At 43.8% G+C, this 20,761-nt stretch overlaps 1 protein-coding gene across 1 annotated transcript in view; it reads right to left on the bottom strand.

The window, feature by feature from the left end:
• Positions 1–2,514: 2,514 nt before the first annotated feature.
• The window catches only part of LOC120020980 (ankyrin-1-like), a 75,851-nt gene continuing 57,604 nt past the window's right edge, over positions 2,515–20,761 (bottom strand). The window contains exons 29-43 of the mRNA XM_038964651.1: positions 20,461–20,672; positions 19,332–19,536; positions 16,827–16,923; positions 16,314–16,542; positions 16,031–16,159; positions 14,743–14,862; positions 9,834–9,918; positions 8,845–8,919; positions 8,447–8,578; positions 8,010–8,165; positions 3,971–4,261; positions 3,607–3,679; positions 3,218–3,374; positions 2,769–2,855; positions 2,515–2,583 (exon numbers count right to left, since the gene is read on the bottom strand). Of these exons, the coding sequence (XP_038820579.1) occupies positions 2,515–2,583; positions 2,769–2,855; positions 3,218–3,374; positions 3,607–3,679; positions 3,971–4,261; positions 8,010–8,165; positions 8,447–8,578; positions 8,845–8,919; positions 9,834–9,918; positions 14,743–14,862; positions 16,031–16,159; positions 16,314–16,542; positions 16,827–16,923; positions 19,332–19,536; positions 20,461–20,672 (2,117 nt within the window). The remainder of the gene's footprint in view (positions 2,584–2,768; positions 2,856–3,217; positions 3,375–3,606; positions 3,680–3,970; positions 4,262–8,009; positions 8,166–8,446; positions 8,579–8,844; positions 8,920–9,833; positions 9,919–14,742; positions 14,863–16,030; positions 16,160–16,313; positions 16,543–16,826; positions 16,924–19,331; positions 19,537–20,460; positions 20,673–20,761) is intronic.

Here is a 20,761-nt window from a genome sequence, read left to right as displayed (position 1 = left end):
GGTAATATCTGCTACGTTAAGTGCTGGACCAAATCCTTTCCCGAAACCTTTACTATATTGCCCCCCAGCTGCTGCTGCTCCGATCCAGTTATCTAGTCTGTGATACCTCTTTATAACACCAGGTGGCAGTGCCACCATGCTAATACAACAACATGAAGGTCAGAGGAACAGAGGAGATTCCATTACGAAATGTCAATTGTGAATGCATTGAAAGGATCACATTTGTGAGGGGAACACTGCATACCGTCTTGGATTGTACCTTTTGTATACATGCATGCTTCTGATTTGTCTGCACCAATTTCAGGGAGAGAAATGCTTTAAATGCTACCATAATGTGCAGATACAGAACACCCACCCTCCCACTGTACACACAGACACACACACACACACACACACACACATATATATCTCTATATACATATATATCCCTCCGTGTCTGATATTATTGCTGTGGCAGACACCAAAGTACATAATCTGAGTCCGACCAGGCTTCTCATAACAACTAGAGCACAATAAATGAATTACTGTATGTGCGTGTGCATGTGTGTATTAAATATATGTGCGAGTGTGTATGATGTATGTGTGTGTGTATGCATTTATGAGGTGTGTGTGTGTGTCTATAAGTTCACAGAACAGGGTGTTAAATTGGGCGATCACAGTGCTATCTGTCAGTCTGTCCTTACTTGCTTAGCTATGCTAGTCTCTAGCATCTCATCTAAACCTTCACATTTACCTCCATCTCTTTCCCATAAATATGACTATCCACACTGATCATTAATCCCCTGTCTGCTTCACCCCCTCAAATCAAAAGCACAATTGAATGTGAACCACAAAAGGACGATGTCGTGAGGTGCTACAGCCACAGCAAACCGAGAGAATGAGAGAGAGAGCAGTGGATGAAGCTGATTGGGTAGAGATTGAAGTTGGAGCTACAGGAGTTGATGGAGAGGAGTGTGGTGTCAACATGGCAGAGAGGAGGGGGGTAGGAGGGGAAGGGGACCCCATGCTACCGTAAATCTGGGATGTGTTGGGCATTAATGTTAGAATACACTGGCTGCCACGCAATGCTATCAAGCGACAAACTTTTTTTTGTTCCCATCTGGAAAAACATTCCCATTGTCTGAATAAAGCACACCCTCCTAAAACAGGGGGAGAAAGCTAGTCCCTATCAAAGCCAGACAAAGTGGAACTGGGGTGAACAGAGCTAAAGAAACACGAGAAGCACGTTCACAAAGGAAAAACGTCACACACAGACAGACGCTCCCGAGTAGAGGAGCACGGTGGGTTTCTCATTCCCACATTGAGCACACCGTGACATCACAGGGGCACTGACCAACCAGGACACGGCTCAGTGCCAAGCCAGAAGCGAGAGAACACATGCGGTAGAAATACACACACATACACACACAGACACACATCCACAGAGCATAGTGCATATATCACATAGAATAACAAGGAAATAGGGTCCAAGTGAATGAAGCATTGGTAAGCGCAGCATTGGATTGACTGTATCATAGCAATCTGAAGACGGAAAAAATATTAGCTTTTTTGGCAGTAGTGTTACCAGACTCAACTTGCTAACACCAACCAATCCTTTTGGGGGGGGTGGGGGGTCCTTAAACTTGTCCCTGACCCAGTCAGTCCTGGGTCGGCCCCATAACATGTACCAATTCAGTTTGTAGATAATGACAGTTCAAAGGTCAATGGTCATGCACCAGCAGTCAATCATGCAATTACAGTTGACAGGAAGCACTTTTTTGTTGCTTTTTTTCTGGTTGGATTTTATGAAGTTTTTATAGAAAAAAATCATGCCCTACTCTAGTTAAGTATCTTTTTTTATGTTACAAAACTACAAGTAGATCTCCTTCTCGTTTCCTCTTGTTGTGGCGATCCAGGGTCATTCTGCAGATGATTTTGTGTTTGTATTTGTTGTTTGCTGATCTTAGTCCTTCTTTCAGTCTTCTCTAGTCTCCTCTCCTCTCCTCTCAATCTTCTCCCTGTTTTCCTCTGTCACCTGGCTTTTTGTTTGTGGAGGATGGTTTGGCAGTGGATGTCCGGTTCTACGGTACAGAGAAAAAATAGATTTTTAGGAAAAAGGGAATTATTTTGAACTATTACAATCTCATCACATTAAAAGAAAGGGACAGAGGTAGCCAGTCAAGATGAGGAAGAAACAATATATGAAACCATTTTTTTCCAGTTGATTAAATAAAAAATGAACAACACTTAAAGATAACCAGAGATGTATTCCCATTCAAAAGGGATGAAATGTAATGTACGCCATCCATGCTCTGATGAGAGCTGGCAAACAAAGATTCTTTCATCTTTCACTTCATAACATTATTGCAAGGGGAGTAGTGTGCAGGGGTTTGTCATTTACAATAGCCAGTTTAACTTCAACCTTCTCTGGTTCTGAGGGGTCTGATAGATACTTCTAAAAGCATCTATCCAAGCACTGCAATATATACACAAGTGCTTATGTGTCCCATACCTTGAGGACTGGGTATGTGTGTTTCAGTGTTTTACTCTCCGCAGACTGTTGCGCTTCACTGACTGAGCACCCTTCCTCACATCCACCCCCACCTACAGTACAGCAAGGAGGGAGGGAGCAGGGAAGGAGAAAATACACAGAGGAGTTAACACTGATCTACGCAACGTGCATTTGTGAGCGCGCGCGTGTGTGTGCATATGTGCTTGCATGTATCTATTTGTGAGTGTGTGAGTCTATTTTGGTGGAGAAACAGTCGTGCAGAAGAGGACAAACTAACCTTCCTAGTGACAACGTTTCCATGTTCGTCCACCAACTGCTCCTCAGCCAGGAACTCAACAGCATAGTCCTCTTTATCGGCATCAATCTGTGTCAAAACATCAGGATATAACACATAAAATAACCACATGACATTAGTACACAGGTTTACAAACCACACAACACAACTTTGCCCCATTAAGCCAATTTCAGATAATGACGTGACATAACGTCAACATTTGGGTTTTGATGGTTGGAATTTTTATGATTGAAACCAAATTAAAAGATTGTCCTATCTATCGCAGGCATGGACAGGAAGTCCCTCCTCCAGGCACAGGAAGCGGCAGGTGGTCGGTCGGCATGACAACCGGGAGCCCTGCCTCTTGGTGTGAGAAGCCCAACACCTTGTCGAAGGGCTGTGTCCCAAACAGGTGCCTGCACAGCACCTCCGACTGCCCCCATGTCACACACCGGTGTCAGCAGAGCCTCTTGGGGTACACGAGACCTTGGTGACATCATCAGCGTCTCCACACTCTGCCGGGGCAGCCTGGGCGCCTGCGACCCTGCCCAGCCGCGCAGGGAGTCCTTGTTGGGGAGGTACGGCTGGAACGCACCGCCCCCAACCACCCTTAGAGAGAGGGGAGAGGGAGACAGGGCCAAAGAGACAAAGACGAAAGAGGAGCAGACAGACAGAGCGACAGAGACAGAGGTACGAGTAGGAAAGAGAACAAGACAGACAGATAAAAGACACAAAAAGAGAATGCCACAATGGATTGAGTTTTGAGTATGGATTCTGTACACACATACAGAGAATAAGGTCTGTCTGGCTAGACCAGTCTGAACCCCTGACCGAGTCTTACCTGTTGTCTCCATTGTGCTCCATTGCTCGGCTCAGTCCTGACATCTCACACAGCTGGGCATAAACCTGCTGCCCTGCAACAACAGAAAGCCCTTCCTCTGAACTCTGTCTTAGTCCTCCTCCTCCCCTCGCTCCTCCTCCAGTCATACTGCTGCCCGCCACTGATGCTGCTACCTCCACCTTCCTGCCCTCCGACCTCTGACCTCCCAGCTGGCCATTCAGGTTGACCTTTGGCACGGCTCCGCTGGCCCTCACCCTGTCCCTGTCCGCCAGCTCCTGCCCCGCCTCCTCCTCCTCCTCTACTTCCCCTTCCTCCTCCTCCTCTTCCTCCTCCTCCAGCTCCATGATGGAGCCACTGGCCCCACTGCTGGGGCGCCCCAGGCTGCAGGGCAGGGACAGGGTGGCCCCCTCTGAGTCGTCAGCCCGGCTGCTGCCATCCAGGGACGAGTCCTCCACTGTGACAAGGGAGGGGCTGACCCCCGAGGGCCACACCTGCACGTCTGACATCTCCATCAGGGTGTCTTCTTCGGTGGTGGCGATGGGTGCACACTCCAGGCTGGAGACCTCCTGCCAGTAGGGCTCAGCTCCCAGTGGAGAGGGCAGACTGTACTGCATGGAGGCTGGGGAGAGCAGCTCTTCCTGCACAAGTCCGTAACCTGGGAAGGAAGCGAGATAAAAGAGAGAGGGAGACTAACACCACGCAGGTGCAGGGGTGGGGGAGTTAGGGGAGGGTTAGACACGGATGTGGGTGTAGTGGGACTGTTTCTCTGCAGGAAACAGAGTGGCTCTATCCAGTGTCAAAATATGCTGGGAAAGAGAAAGTGAAAATATTTGTTTTCACTACTTCCAGTTCCAAGGAGGCACACACACTCACTGGCACCTTCTTAGAATCGGTAGTAGTGAAAACATCTAGTCACTTTCCCAGGGTTTAGTTTCTCATTGTCTGACTTTCCATGAAAAACACTGATTTTGATGACCACTGATCTATTGGTGATCCATCAGTGGTTCTGTTGGAGAGAATGTGTGGAGAGGAAGTAGTTTTACATTCCCCTAAGAGCAGCATCTGTTACGTTAGGGAATAGGGGGTTGGAAATGGAGTCTTGTCCATTGTCTGTGGGAAAGGGGTAGTGTTAGACGGTTGAAAATGTCATCCAAGATAGGAAGAGAGTGGGGTGTTTGGGGTCAGTTGGGTTGGCACGATAATCAATACTACCAATTTACCATGATAAACGTGTTCAACGATACCTATGATATTGAATTTCATTATGTCCATGTTATCGCCATATCATTTTCAATTGCTCTAAATTGGCAACAACATTTAGATTAAAAACCCGTCCACTTTCCTCAAAAAGGGTTTATTGTCTGATAAAGTGTCCTTTCAATGTCTATTATCGTGATAAAAACGGATTATCGTGATACTATTATCATTGAGATATCAGGATACAAATTCCATTATCGTTCCAAACCAGATCACAAGTGAGAGGGTCAGGAGGCTGCCAATTCTGCTGAGAAAATTGGAAGTTGCTTGCACTTGCACTCACCTCCACACAAACATATGCACAAGCGCACACACACACACACACACACACACACACACACACACACACACACACACACACACACACACACACACACACACACACACACACACACACACACACACACACACACACACACACACACACACACACACACGATACATACATACATACATACATACATACATACATACATACATACATACATACATGCATACATACATACATACATGCATACACAAACACAATATTACTTCCAAAAATAGGTTTATGTTGTGAAATTGATTGGATCTATTGATCTATATTTCAGTGTAAATATGCTTTTATGTGCGTTTCTAATTCTAGGCAAAGCTGTAAATAGAGCCTGCATTTCTGCTTGTAAGTTCCTGTCTGTCTGTCTGTCCATCTGTCCGTCCATCTGTCTGTCTGTCCGTCTCCCATCATCATGCGTGTCTTTCTCTGTTCTGTCTATCTTCAAGGTAGACTCAGCGATATGGCATAGTGGGTCAATTTCCGTAACAACTGAAATGTTGACGTGCAAGGCTCAACTTCTCTGCTGTTTTGGTCACGTGGCTACCACGCTGTAACAGTGTGAAGCGAACCTGTGCACATACAGTGTGACTGTGTGAGAGCAAAGTCTTGCATCTCGCTCATCTCACTATCTGCGGTGCTGCTCGTGGCAACATCAGTTCACTGAGTCTACCTTTAAAACGCCTTCCACTGTTTCTCGTTTGTATATCTCTCTTTAAAGAGTCTGTCTGTGTTGTAGGTGGTAATAAGGTGAAGAAGGAACTCAAGTGTTCATGGACACTGGAATATTGACTGAAGTGTGGCTTCATTTCTTTCAGTGTTTATGCCGACGGACAATAGTATAACTGTAAAAGTGTGTCAGTCTGTGTGTGTGTGTGTGTGTCTGTGTGTGTGTGTGTGTGTTTCTGGGATGGTATAGAGATGGTACAGTATAGAGACGGTAGAGGTAAGGATAATGAGGGGTAGAGATGCACTTTGAATGAGGTGGATGATGGAGAAGTGAGTCTGAATGATGATGGTTTATCTGGGTTAGTCCTTAATGTATCTCCCAATTTAAAGACACTTACACTATAACACATTGTGAAGCACAGCAGCTCCACATAGATTGTACATCTGCAAACACACACACACACACACACACACACACACACACACACACACACACACACACACACACACACACACACACACACACACACACACACACACACACACACACACACACACACACACAACACAATGCACAGCACTATCCACTTATGTACAACACACACGCAAACAAACTGAGACACATGAAAACACACCCACAGTTCACAGGGTACATGGGAACACACACACACCCAGACGCACACACTCCACCACACCACAGAACACACCAGCGAGCACATAACATTCTAACAATGTATCGGTAACATTATGACAACGTTGTCTTAAGGACAAAGCTGTCATGTCCCAGCTACATTATTTTGAGAACATTATGTGCTGTGCAGTCAACCATGGGTTTCACCCTAGCATACAACCAACACCATAGAGTTAACAGAAAACGGCTGAGATTGAAGGTGTTAATACAGCATTTAAAACAAGTTTGACAAAACAGAGAAACAAGAGAAAGTAAAATACACATAGAGAAATAGTCATAGAGAAAGCATGCCATGCAAATACACAGTTCTTATACCAAAACAGCAAACCTTTATTTGGACAGCAATGCCTTTATTTTGATACCCCTCCACCCCACCCGACATCAACACTGACCCTCCCAGACCTAGAGAAAGACACTTTCCCTGATGCGAGCCACAGAGAGGTACAGCGAGGCAGGCAGCATGCACATGCATAGACACAGAGCTACTTCGAGAGAGGAGGTGAGGTTCCCGCTGGACTGAACACGGGAAAATAAGATGACAGGAGAGAGGAGAGGCCCAGGAGGTCAACATGAGGTCGATATGAGGTCAGAGGTCGAAGAGGAAGAGCTGTGAGGAGGAAGAGGAGGGCGGCTGGGCAGCAGAGATGACATGTCACAGACACAGAGAGAAAGAGCGAGAGGGGGACAGATCTAGGAGAGACAGAGGGGAGTAACAAAGGAACAAGGTATGGAGGCTCAGAGCACACAAACTGTGTACTAGTGCCACTTAGGAGGGAAGTGTTCATCCCAGACACACACACACACACACACATCTACGCATATCCAACTCATCCATATACCAGGCTTAAACCCAAACACAGTTAAGATGTATATTTTAGCCTATCCTCATTAACTCAATGTGCAGGACTGTGCAAATTCAAAAAACATCTGTCTTCAAGTATAATGTCATGTGAGACCATTATGTTCAGGTCTAAAGCATGAGGTGTCAGAACAGTAAAACTGAAATGATGGCTGTCAGCAAAATGCAGTAAGGAAATGCTTACATGCTGACATATCACTGGGTTATGATGGAAATGGCATAATTTCTCAGACTTTAATCAAAATCCCTTGAGAATCATCCGCAGCAATCAACCACGCAGCCCAATTACCACTTACCCCTTCTGAAAATTGGATGCCTAATAACTTGTGGCTTGTAGACTACAGGTGGACGACCTGTGTCCATGATCTCTTGTAGAGCAACAGAGATATGTTTCAGTCTGTGTTACCCATACACTTGGGAAGAGTAATGGTCTTCTCATTGATCTTGTTTTAACCCCTGACATTACTAGGGGCAATTGTGGTATATACATACTATTGATTCCATTGATTGGTGGAATAAAAAAAAATGTCCCCCCCATTTCTAAAACCAAAGTTGCGCCCCTGTGTGTATGTGTATGTGTGTATGTGTACGCACACCTCTCTGTATGTGTCTCTTACCATTGATAACACTGGGGGAGAGCAGGGTGGAGTCGTGGTCAACCAGTCTGCAGGCCCCCTCCTCTGAGGCCCCAGCCCCTGCCTGTGGCTGGCCCTCCACGGAACTCACAATGTCTGAACGGTCAATGTTCTTCAAAGCTACATATATACTCTCCACTGACAGAGGGAAAGAGGAAGAAGAGGAGAGAGAGGGGTCGGAAAATAAGTTAAGGAATGAAGAGGTGGGGGACTGTAGTAACACACAGAGAGAGAGAGACAGAGAGACAGAGAGAGACAGAGAGAGAGAGAGAGAGAGAGAGAGAGAGAGAGAGAGAGAGAGAGAGAGAGAGAGAGAGAGAGAGAGAGAGAGAGAGAGAGAGAGAGAGAGAGAGAGAGAGAGAGAGAGAGAGAGAGAGAGAGAGAGAGAGAGAGAGAGAGAGAGAGAGAGAGAGACTCACTCTTGGCCCTCTTGCCCTCCCGGCCAGCCCACAGGTTGAGTAGGGCTGAACTCTGGTCCAGGAGGGAGTTAGGATTCTCCACCCTGATTCTGTTAATGTCATCCACACCAAAATGCAGCTCCCTTGCCAACTCTGAGAGAGAGAAAAATGTATTCAGTATATCATATACGTAACTAAGTTTATCTTATCACATATAGTAGACTATACATACATTATTACATTTGAGTCATTTAGCCAACGCTCTTTTCCAGAGCGACTTACAGTAGTGAGTGGATACATTTTCATACTTTTTCGTTATGGTCCCCCGTGGGAATCAAACCCTCAAACCTGGCATTGGAAGCGGCATGCTGTACCAACTGAGCCACACGGGAGTAACAGCCCTGTACAGGAGCACTGACCTGCCCAGCTCAATCCCAGCTGTTCAGATATTAGGGAGATCTTGAGCTCGGTCCTCTCCATGGCATTCACTGTAGCTGAGGAAAAAAAGATAACTTCAGAACTTTAAATCTACTTTAAATGTAGGACTCAATCACAACTACACGACTGAACACTGTGTAAGGGGTGCAAACAGTACGGCACAAAAAAGGTCTCATTTTTACAGATTTGTTCAAGTTACTCAATACAGGACATTATCCAATATATCAAACCCTCTAAAATCAGTTGCTATTAAAATAGATAATAAGAAACTTACCTTGACAAAAAGCACTGGTCTGTTGAAGGGAATATGTATTACCCACAGAGTATTGTGTTTTTGCCCATACAATCCTTATGTGTTAGCAAACTATAGGCAGGGTAGGTTAGAGGTAGGTAGAGAAGAAATTCATTCAGACACCAGTCCCTTCTGTTAGAACAACATAACCATAGGGAACTGAGGTGCAAGGTAGCAGCGCCGTGCTCAGATAGACAGAAAAGGCCCAGCTCTCATCTTCACCATGTAACCAATGAGCACTCCTGCCCATCTTGGCTCATCTACCATGGGCCAATCATAGGGCTCCTCTGTCTGGCTCCACTGCAAGGACCTGCCCATTCCCAGCGCTAAGCTAAATGCTAAATATCCGCCATGCTAACAGGACTCGCAGTGGAGAGACCAGCACCAGCGCCATGCAAATCATAACAGGTAATTCAGTACTAATGTTACCAGGACTCTGGAAGGGTTTTAGTCCATAGAGCTGTTTGGATGTGTAGGTATTAGCTAATCTTTGGCACATAACCAATATGGCGCCATCATCGCACTGCTGTGTATTCTGGGGCTCAGTAGAGCACTGTGTTGCATCCAAGGCTCATGCGTAATAGATTGGGAAGCAGGGGAGTAGGGGTGAAACATTCAAGCCCTGTCTCCTTCTGTATATTAGGGAGAGGGCTTCTGGAGAGGCATGGCAAGACTTACCCAGACCGGGCTCATTCAGTGCGTTGTAGCGCTCCCTCAGGGCCAACGGGGTCAGAGTTCGCCTCCGTTCCTCACTCCCAACAACCTGGACCACACACAATGGACACAGTAACAAAAACACACATCACTGACTAGATATGGGTACTGCTATCTCTGAAACATACTGAACAAATATATGAACGCAACATGCAGTGTTGGTCCCATGTTTCATGAGCTGAAATAAAAGATCCAAGAAAATGTCCATATGCACCAAAAGCTTATTTATCCGAAATGTGCTGAAATTTGTTTACATCCCTGGTATTGAGCATTTCTCCTTTGACAAGATAATCCAACTGACAGGTGTGGCATATCAAGAAGCTGATTAAACAGCATGATCATTGGTGCACCTTGTGCTGGGGACAATGAAAGACCACTCTAAAAGGTGTAGTTTTGTAACACAATGCCACAGATGTCTCAAGTTTTGAGAGAGCATGCAATTGGCATGTTGACTGCAGGAATGTACACCAGAGCTGTTGCCAGATAATTGAATGTTCCTTTCTCTACCATAAGCCGCGTCCAATGTCGTTTTATAGAATTTGGCAGCACGTCCACCCGGCCTCACAACCGCAGATCACATGTAACCACACCAGCCCTGGACCGCCACAATCCAGCTTCACCTGCGGGATGTCTAAGACCAGCCATCTGGACAGTTGAGGAAAATGTGGGTTTGCACAACCAAAGAATTTCTGCACAAGCTGTCAGGAACCTTCTCAGGGAAGATCATCTGCGTGCTCGTTGTCCTCACCAGGGTCTTGACCTGACTGTAGTTTGGCTTCATACCCAACTTCCATGGGCAAATGTTCACGTTCGATGGCCACTGGCACGCTGGAATAGTGTGCTCTTCACGAATGAATCCTGGTTTCAATTGCACCGGGCAGATGGCGAGCGATTTTCTTATGTCAACGTTGTGAACAGAATGCCCCATGTTGCCCGAGGGGTTATGGTATGGGCAAGTATAAGTTACGGACAACGAACACAATTGCATTTTTTTTCCGATGGCAATTTGAATTCAGAGATACCATGACAAGATCCTGAGGTCCATTGTCGTCCCATTCATTCACCACCTCATGTTTCAGCATGATAATGCACAGCCCCATGTTGCAAGGATCTGTACACAATTCCTGGAAGCTGAAAATGTCCCAGTTCTTCCATGGCCTGCATACTCACCAGACATGTCACCCATTGAACATGTTTGGGATGCTCTGGATCAACGTGTAAGACAGCGTGTTCCAGTTCCCGCCAATATCCAGCAACTTCGCACAGCCATTGAAGAGGAGTGGGACAATATTCCACAGGCCACAATCAACAGCCTGATCAACTCTATGCGAAGGAGATGTGTTGTGCTGCATGAGGCAAATGGTGGTCACACCAGATACTGACTGGTTTTCTGATCCACGCCCCTACCTTTTTTTAAAGGAATCTATGACCAACAGATGCACGTCTGTATCCCCAGTCATGTGAAATCCATAAATTAGGGCCTAATTTATTTATTTCAATTAACTGATTTCCTTATGCAAACTATAACTCAGTTAAATCTTAGAAATTGTTGCATGTTGCGTTTTTATTTTTGTTCAGTGTACATGCATTTCTCCCAAGGTTGTCTAAGGAAATGTTTGCATGTGGTTTCTTGTGCTGCTTTTGTGACGATTACATTGTACTGTCTTAGTGGAAACAAAACTGTATTTGAGATCAAACATTTTTTTTGCTTAAATTAGCAATGTGACATAAAAATATTCAGTTCATCTTTGCTTTTGAACCGCCAATCAATAGTCTGACTAGTCTCTTTTTAGATACGGTATCTTTTACAGTCTGTATTTAATGTTGGTCTTTTTTAAGCCTTCAAAGTTCAACTGATCATGCATCAGCTGAGACAGATGCAGACAGAGCTTCCCAGGAGATATTGCTACACCCTTTGTCGACTGAGAACCAATCAATCAACAGCAACATTAAAGCAGAAAAACACCCCATTCATAATTTCCATAAAATGAATGACTCTACACTCTTAGAAAAAGGGGTATGGTCAGGGTATATTGCATTGTTCCCAGTGGTACAAAAATATAAAATACCTTCAGAGGTACACATATGATTTCAAATGGTATTGTTTGGTATCTTTTAGGGTACATGTGCAGATAATCTAGTATAATGGTACAATTTTGTACCCAATATTCTGAATATAAAGGTACAATAATCAGACACTCTCAAAAACCAAATATGATCATATTTTCCTGCATGCTTTTTTGGAGGTAGATTTTATGCTACACAAAGATAACATACATTTTTCTAAACAAATCCAATCTGTTAGCAGTCAGACTTATTGCACCCGTTACTGAGATGGTTGTTCCGGTTTAGGTCAGTGGTTCTCAAACCTCTCCTTGGGGACCCCCAGATGTTTCACAATTTTGTTTTAGCCCTGAACTAGTTCACCTGATTCACCTAGTCAAGGGCTTGATGATTAGTTGACAAGTTCAATCAGGTGTCCTAGTTCTGTAATAGATCAAATACATGAACCGGCTGGGGGTCTCAGAGGAGAGGTTTGAGAACCACTGGTTTATGTTGTCTCATTTGTAATTTTTCTGTACCTTGGTAGTCCTACCCATACAAAACAACATGACAACCAGGGCCAACCTTGCTTAGCTTCAGAGGCAAAACAGCAGTGGGATAAAGGGTGCTATGTTTCTGGAATGAATGTGCCAAAACGTGCAACTGTAAAAAAGGCAGCGAAAGCAAAGGCCAGGGTAACATAACAAACAAAATTGCATGAAAGAGGGACGTGTTCCATTTAATTGCGTCCATTTGCAATTTGCTCTCGCATTTATAAATTATTTCCTTGCAATATTTATTTTTCATATCAATACTTTTGGATTTATGTTTTGCTTTCAATATCATTCTTTTTGTTTGCAATAGTAAGAATTTTGTTCTCAACTTCAGAAGTTTTGCTTGATATAAATGGCACCAAAGTAACTAATTCACTAGAGAATTGCACCATATAATAACACTATTGCCCTATTAAAGGTGCTTAAAGCGGAAATTGTTAATTCAGTGTTTCCCAAACTCGGTGTACATTAAGCTTTCATTATTTGAATTAGCTGTGTAGTGTTAGGACAAAAAAACAAAACGAGCACCCTTTGAGGTCCTGAGTTTGGGAAACATTGCCTTAACTGAAACATTAACAAAGTGTTTTCCCAACCACAGTTTTGGTAAAAAGGTGAGGGATGGGGCTGGTGAAATGCAACCAATCTCAAATCCATATACTATGTTATGGATGCAAGGACTGACCATCCATGATATCAAAATTACATTTTAGGCTATACAGCGTTTATTTACATTTACCTTTTTTACATACATTGGAGTAAATGTGGAGTTTTCTTACATGTGAAACTGCAAATTTGATATCACTAAATGTGGAGTTTGGTTTTTCCATTTATGCTTTGAGGTTGGACTTTAGCACGTATAGCTCGTTAGCATGTAGGGCGCACCGATTGGTGTCACCTCGTTAGTCAGTATGTGTTACACCTGTGATGGTTGCCATTTCGTTAATGGGAAGGCGTTTCACTTGTGCTAGCCCAGGTGCTATTTAGGGTGGCTGGCCCAGTGCTCCAGCGGTCTTGATAGATACAGAGGGTTAACACCTTTAGTTGGCTTGCCCCATTTTGAGTTCTAGACAAGCAATCCTTTGTCTGATCTTCCCTGCTTTCATTTTGATCCACTTAATGGTTTTCTCCTGTCTTTGAGTTTGGTGTGGGTTTTCCTTTTGTTTGCTTCTTCTTCAGAGGTGGAGAAAGTACCCAATTGTCATACTTGAGTAAAAGTAAGGATACCTTAATAGAAAATGACTCAAGTAAAATTGAAAGTCACCCAGTAAAATACTACTTGAGTAAAAGTCTAAAAGTATTTGGTTTTAAACATACTTTATAAAAAGTAAATGTAATTGCAAAAATATACTTAAATATCAATTGTAATAGTAAAAGTTTAAATAATTTCCAATTCCTTATATTAAGCATACCAGATGGCACCATTTTAGTGTTTTTTTAATTTGCAAGGGGCACACCAACACTTGAACATAGTTTACAAACGAATCCCTTGTGTTTAGTGAGTCCGACAAATCAGAGGCAGAAGAGATGACCAGGGATGTTCTCTTGATAAGTGTGTGAATTGGACCATTTTCCTGTCCCGAGTACTTTTGGGTGATAGGGAAAACGTATTGAGTAAAAGAACATCTTTAGGAATGTAGTGAAGAAAAAGTAAAAGTTGTCCAAAATATAAATAGTAAAGTACAGATACCCCAAAAAACGACTTAAATAAAAATACTTTGAAGTACTTCACACCACTGCTCTTCTTGGGCATATTTAGTGACCGCTCATGGTGGGTGTCTTTTAGGTTCCAGTTGTTGTGGACTTGTGTCTTTCAGAACCTCTCCTAAAACCCCACCTGTTTTGTTTTGGTTGGTCAGTGACGCTTTGTTAGTTCCCCCTTCTGTTTGAGTGACATTTTGGGTTTTCTAGCTAGCTAACATTTCTTACATGTGAAACGCAAATGTGATTTTCACATGTGAAAATGCAATTCCACATGTGAAAGTGAGATTTTCACATGTTTATTTTTGAACAATTGAACAATTCAATTGAACAATTCCAAAAGTTATATTTTGTGAAACTGCATATCTGATTTTCACATTAACGTTTTAACATGTGAAACAGCAAATGTCACTGCAATTCACATGTGAGGTGAAAACATGTTATCCTCCTCACATGTGAAAAGGTGGTGTAAACATGTGAACTCTAAATGTAATACATGTGAAAATATGGTTTCACTATGTGGGAGTTCTGAATGTGAGAGAGTGAGTTGGAGTGTGTGTGCATTCATGAGTGTGTACCTTGACACAGGGTGGCATGGTGATGTTGAGGTTACACAGCACGTGCTGTGCATCCTCATACTTGGTAGACTTGCGCAGGAAAGAAAGGAACCCAGAGGCTTCCTTATTGCTGTCTCTGACCTGATAGACACAGAGAGAGAGAGAGATACAAGGGAAAGAAATAGAGAAAGAAAGACGAAAAAGAGGACCAGGAAGATCAGAAGAGGTGGACTCGAGGAAGAGAGACACGAGAGAATGACAAAGGTAAGAAGAGGTAAGCAGAACAGATATGAAGGATAAAGAGGATAGGGTGAAATGTAATGAAAAAGAGAGAGAGGGAAGAAGAAGAAGAGAGAAAACGGGGAATTAGACAACCTGCAGAGTGGTGGTCTGTCGAGCAGAAACACAGAGGGAAGAGATGGAAGCAGTCCATAGGCAGGCGAGAGAGAGAGAGATTTACCTGCACAATTACCTGGACGTCTGTCAGATCAGACAGTAACAGAGTGACCGTGAGAGAGAGAAAGAGAGACAGTGAGACAGACATACAGACAGGCAGGCCACAAGATTGGCAGGCAGGCAAGAAGGTGAAAGAGCTAAAGGATGTGCACACAGTTACAGCTAGGTAGAGTCGGCAGGTACACCACAATGGAGAATACTTCACAAGGCACTCGTCTGAGACTGACTAAGATGGAAGCGCACGTCACACATACTCAAAGCCACACAGACAGACAGAAAACACAGACAGACATAACACACAGACAGATATGGGTAGACAAACAGTCATACATATGGGTAGGCAGACAAGATGTATAGACAGACAGACACGCACAGACACACACACAGACAGATAGACAGGTGGTCTGTGAAAGAGAAGTGTTGTCTGCAACACACAGGTAAAGAAAGATAGAAAGACAGGCTGAACAGATATACAAAAAAATGGCAAGATTTGAAACAGATGGAGAGATGGAGTGATAGAGATGGGAGAAGACACACAACACTTGTAATGAACATATATAAAGTTAAAGAGATAGATGGACGGATAGATGGACACACAAACATGTCTGAAAGACAATGACAGACACACACCGACATATCAGAAACACCGATAGTCAGTCAGACACACAGACATGTAGACCGGATCGAAAGACCAACCGACTGTCGACTGACCGACTGTCAATTCAACGCAAAACCTGCCTGAATAACATGTCAAATACACCAACAGACAGTTTGACAGACTGACACTTCAATTAAATCGACTGAATCACAATTCAGTGCAAAAATAGAGATAGACAATGAGAGGGAGACAGACCTTGACAGAGACGGGCAGTCTGTTATCTCTGAAGGCTTGGAAGCTGAAGCTGCGTGGCTGCTGAGTGGCCTTCCTCACAGGCACCAGGTTCCCAGAGCACTCCAGGTGCAGCGGCATGCCCTCCATCACCTGAGGGGGGCGACAGAGAGTCACGAGAGAAAAAAATCCTCCATTGACTTCCATGGATTATTCACACAAATGTCTGAGTTATGTGAACATATTTAAAGACAGTATAACCTACTGACACACACACTAAACCCCTCGACCCCTGACCCCTGCTGACCTCTATATCCCTGCTCCGGGCCACCTCGCTGAAGTTCTCGTGCAGCTCCAGGGTTTTGTCCATCTTGTCGTCGGTCATGCAGTAGCAGCGTAGGCGGCCCTCGCGCGCCTCGTTCATTTTGGCAAATATTACAAACTTGGCCATGTAGGGCACGGCCATCAGCTCCCGGTACAGCAGGTTGGCGAAGGTCACCACCTCGGCTGTGCGTGGGCAGTCTGCCAGCCAGAACCTGGGGAGAGGGGGAGAGGAGAGGGGGAGAGATGACGCACAGAGAAGGTTGAGGGATAGTCGATAGAGATGGTGGCTGTTTGTGTGTGTGCATCTGATTTATGTGTCGAAGTGTACAGTTAATCGATTAAAGGCTGTAGCATAGTGTAAGCGGATGGAACTCAATATGGTTTGGCACAGGATGAGGTTGCAAATGGTTATTATGCACAGGGTAAAGTAGTATACTGGTGTTATTCCTCATACATTTTGTATAACATCTAAAGGAGGGTGTGAATTAGGACTCACCTTGCAGAGACGTTGGTGGTGAAGTTGGCGCAGTTGTTGGTGTACATCAGCTTGGTGGTGCCAGTGATGTCCTCCCACTGGGCAGGTGCTGTTCCACCTGGAAGACAAGGGGCTGTTTCATCTCTCTTTTTTATACACTTCCACTTTCTCAATCTCTCTCTTTCCCCTCAGAGGCCGGTTACTTTTCCCAACTCTCTTCCATAAAAGATTGTCTGGGCTCGTGATGCTATCGCCCCGTAGCACTCATTTCAGTCATCACGAAGTGCTTTGAGAGGCTAGTGCTTTTGAGGGCTTTATCACCTTCACCTTACCCGACACCATAGACCCCTACAATTTACATACCGCCCCAACAGATACACAGACAATGAATCGCCATTGCACTACACACTGTGGTATCCCACTTGGGCAAGAGGAATACTTATGTGAGAATCAGTGTTGAGGAGTAGTGAACTACATGTAGTTCAACTAGAAATGTAACTACATTTTGCAGTAGCTTGGTGGTAGTTGAACTAAATTCAAATCTAAGTAGTGTTTTCAGTAGTTAATTACTTTTTAGCCATGTAGTGGTGTAGCTACCTACTGGAACTACACACTACTTTTTTGCTGAAAAACATTTGAGTGTAGGCAATAATTTTCTAAATTTTTCGGTATCAATTGTCACTTGAAACATAATTTTTGTGTATAACTTCTTATGTCTGGGGGCAGTATTGAGTAGCTTGTATAAATAAGGTGCCCAGAGTAAACTGCCTGCTACTCAGGCCCAGTTGCTAATATATGCATATTATTAGTAGATTTGGATAGAAAACACTCCGAAGTTTCTAAAACTGTTTGAATGATGTCTGTGAGTATAACATAACTCATATGGCAGGCAAAAACCTGAGAAAAAATCCAACCAGGAAGTGGGAAATCTGAGGTTTGTAGGTTTTCAACTCATCGCCTATCGAATATACAGTGGGATATTGGTCATATTGCACTTCCTAAGGCTTCCACTAGATGTCAACAGTCTTTAGAGTCTTGTTTGATGCTTCTACTGTGAAGGAGGGGGGAATGAGGGCTCTTTGAGTCATGGGTCTGGCAGAGTGCCATGAGCTGACCAGGCGCGTTCACGTGAGAGAGTTAGCTTGCGTTCCATTGCATTTCTGAAGACAAAGGAATTCTCCAGTTGGAACATTATTGAAGATTTATGTTAAAAACATCCTAAAGATTGATTCTATACTTCGTTTGACATGTTTCTACGAACTGTAATATGACTTTTCGTCTGAACTTTCGCATGGACTTGCCCGCGCGTCGTGAGTTTGGATTGTGTACTGAACGCACGAACAAAAAGGAGGTATTTGGACATAAATTATGGACTTTATGGAACAAATCAAACATTTATTGTGGAACTGGAATTCCTGTGAGTGCATTCTGATGAAGATCATCAAAGGTAAGTGAATATTTATAATGCTATTCTGACATCTGTTGACTCCACAACATGGTGGATATCTTCATGGCTTGTTTGGGCTCTGAGCGCTGTACTCAGATTATAGCATGTGTGCTTTTTCCGTAAAGTTTTTTTGAAATCTGACACAGCGGTTGCATTAATGAGAGGTTTATCTAAAGTTCCATGTGTAATACTTGTATCTTTTATCAATGTTTATTATGAGTATTTCTGTAAATTGATGTGGCTCTCTGCAAAATCACCGGATGTTTTGGAGGCAAAACATTACTGAACATAACGCGCCAATGTAAACTGAGATTTTTGGATATAAATATGAACTTTATCGAACAAATCATACATGTATTGTTTAACATGAAGTCCTATGAGTGTCATCTGATGAAGATCATCAAAGGTTAGTGATTCATTTTATCTCTATTTCTGCTTTTTGTGACTCCTCTCTTTGGCTGGAAAAAATGGCTGTGTTTTTCTGTGAATAGGTGCTGACCTAACATAATCATATGTTGTGCTTTCATCATAAAGCCTTTTTGAAATCGGACACTGTGGTGGGATTAAACAACAAGTTTATCTTTAAAATGGTGTAAAATACTTGTATGTCTGAGGAATCTTAATTTTGAGATTTCTGTTGTTTTGAATTTGGCACCCTGCACTTTCACTGGCTGTTGTCATATCGATCCCGTTAACAGGATCCCAGCCATAAAAAGTTATTAATAGGCTAAATTACACACAGTTGCCTCAGGCCTCACATCATCAAGTGGACTCATGAGCTGGGCATAATTAAAAAATTATCATACTAGTAATAATTTCACTGCTTGAGACCCCCCCATGCTCCGGTCGAGACCGGTGAGGGTTGGGAACAACACCTCCGCCACGCTGATCCTGAACACCCCAGGGGTGTGTGATTAGCCCCCTTCTGTACTACCTGTTTACCCACTACTGTGTGGAGCTTTCAGCACTAGTTCTGTCCCCTTCACCCCTGTCCTAACACTCACTTATGTTGACAATTAATGCTATTTCCCATGAACCAGATGTCAAGGACATAAAGTAAACTCCATGCATGACCATACCAATGACACTGCAGAGGAGGCGCAGGCTGGTGGTGTCCCCCTCCCCAGCGTCACGTGGACTCTCCCTCCAAGATGGGGGCAGCGGGATGCGTAATCCTATTGGCCGGTGGAACTTGCGTCGTCGTGGCTCGACCGTGACCACTGGGCTGAAGGTCGCTTGGTTACCAAGCTGTTGAGTCAGAAGCTCGTCTGGGATAGGCTGAGCCTGAAGAGGGAGAGGAAAGACGGGAGATGAGAAAGAGTGAAAGAAAAGAGAAAGGGATAGAGAGAAGAAAGGACAAGTGATGTATTAAAAGGGGAGACAAAAATAAGAACAATAACGTAAGTTAAAAATACAACAGAAAACACAAAACTTTTTCTCACATTACTCGCCCTCTGGAACATAGTCAATAAACTATTATTAAGACAAAAAAAACATATTATTACAACATAATACATAGGCCAACCTGAACATACATCTAACCGATGGATAAACAATCATACACGTAAAACCAAACCAACTGACATGCACATTTGAATATCAGTTCATTTTGCTCAGAACTGAAGTATGATGAAAGGCTAGATAAAGGAAAAACAAAAAAGACAATAATGAACCAAAGCAAACACATTCATACATCCAAAAATTCAATATCACAAATATAGTACACAAAACATCTAAATCAAAGGACAACAGACACAAAATGATAATTAGGAGATATGGGACAAATGGACGCAGTAAGAAGTAAAACAACACAATCTTTGGTCGTGGAAAAATAAAAGGAATACAACTTCAGTATATGGAGGTAGTCAGCACTCCTGACTGCCAGTTTCTATATGCTGTAGTCAGTGTTATGCATTAGCCAGCTCCATTGTTGCTGTGGTGCCAAACTTGCTTGATTGGCAGGGCAGACAGCACTGATTGAGTGAGCTGAACAGAGCAGCTACCTGACAAGATGTCCCATTCAATCAAAGTTGACTGAATACAGCCCTAGGTCTTTGGAAGAGCAGTGCAGAAAGCATGACAGTCTATTCACTCGTAGGGAGCCAACATGAAAAACTGCCTTTCTATCCACATAACCCAGTAGGTAAGGTAAGGCATCGCTCTGCATGCATGTCCCCCTCTCTTCCTCGTCCTTCTCCTCTTCCTCACCTGCAGCCCCAGTCGAACTTTCTTGGTGACCGCTGTCTCAGGGAAGATGGCTTGGACATGAGGGACCAGCATGCTGGCCAGCTGACCGCCCTCTGGGCCAATCAGGTCGCTCTCCTGCTGGACGCGGGACACCACAGCGAAGTAGAGGGGGAAGTCCGTGGAGATGATGCGGCGGATTCTCTTCTTCTCCAAGTCCTCGTGACTCTCCAGGTCTGAGGAAGGAGAGGGGCGGCAGAGAGAAAGGGGTATGGATTATGTTAATGTTTTACATATATTTTTGTGTGTATAACATTGTTGTTAC

This window comes from Salvelinus namaycush, chromosome 26 (genome assembly GCF_016432855.1).
Source record: "Salvelinus namaycush isolate Seneca chromosome 26, SaNama_1.0, whole genome shotgun sequence".
Classification (NCBI taxonomy): domain Eukaryota; kingdom Metazoa; phylum Chordata; class Actinopteri; order Salmoniformes; family Salmonidae; genus Salvelinus; species Salvelinus namaycush.
This window is presented reverse-complemented; position numbering and strand designations above follow the sequence as displayed.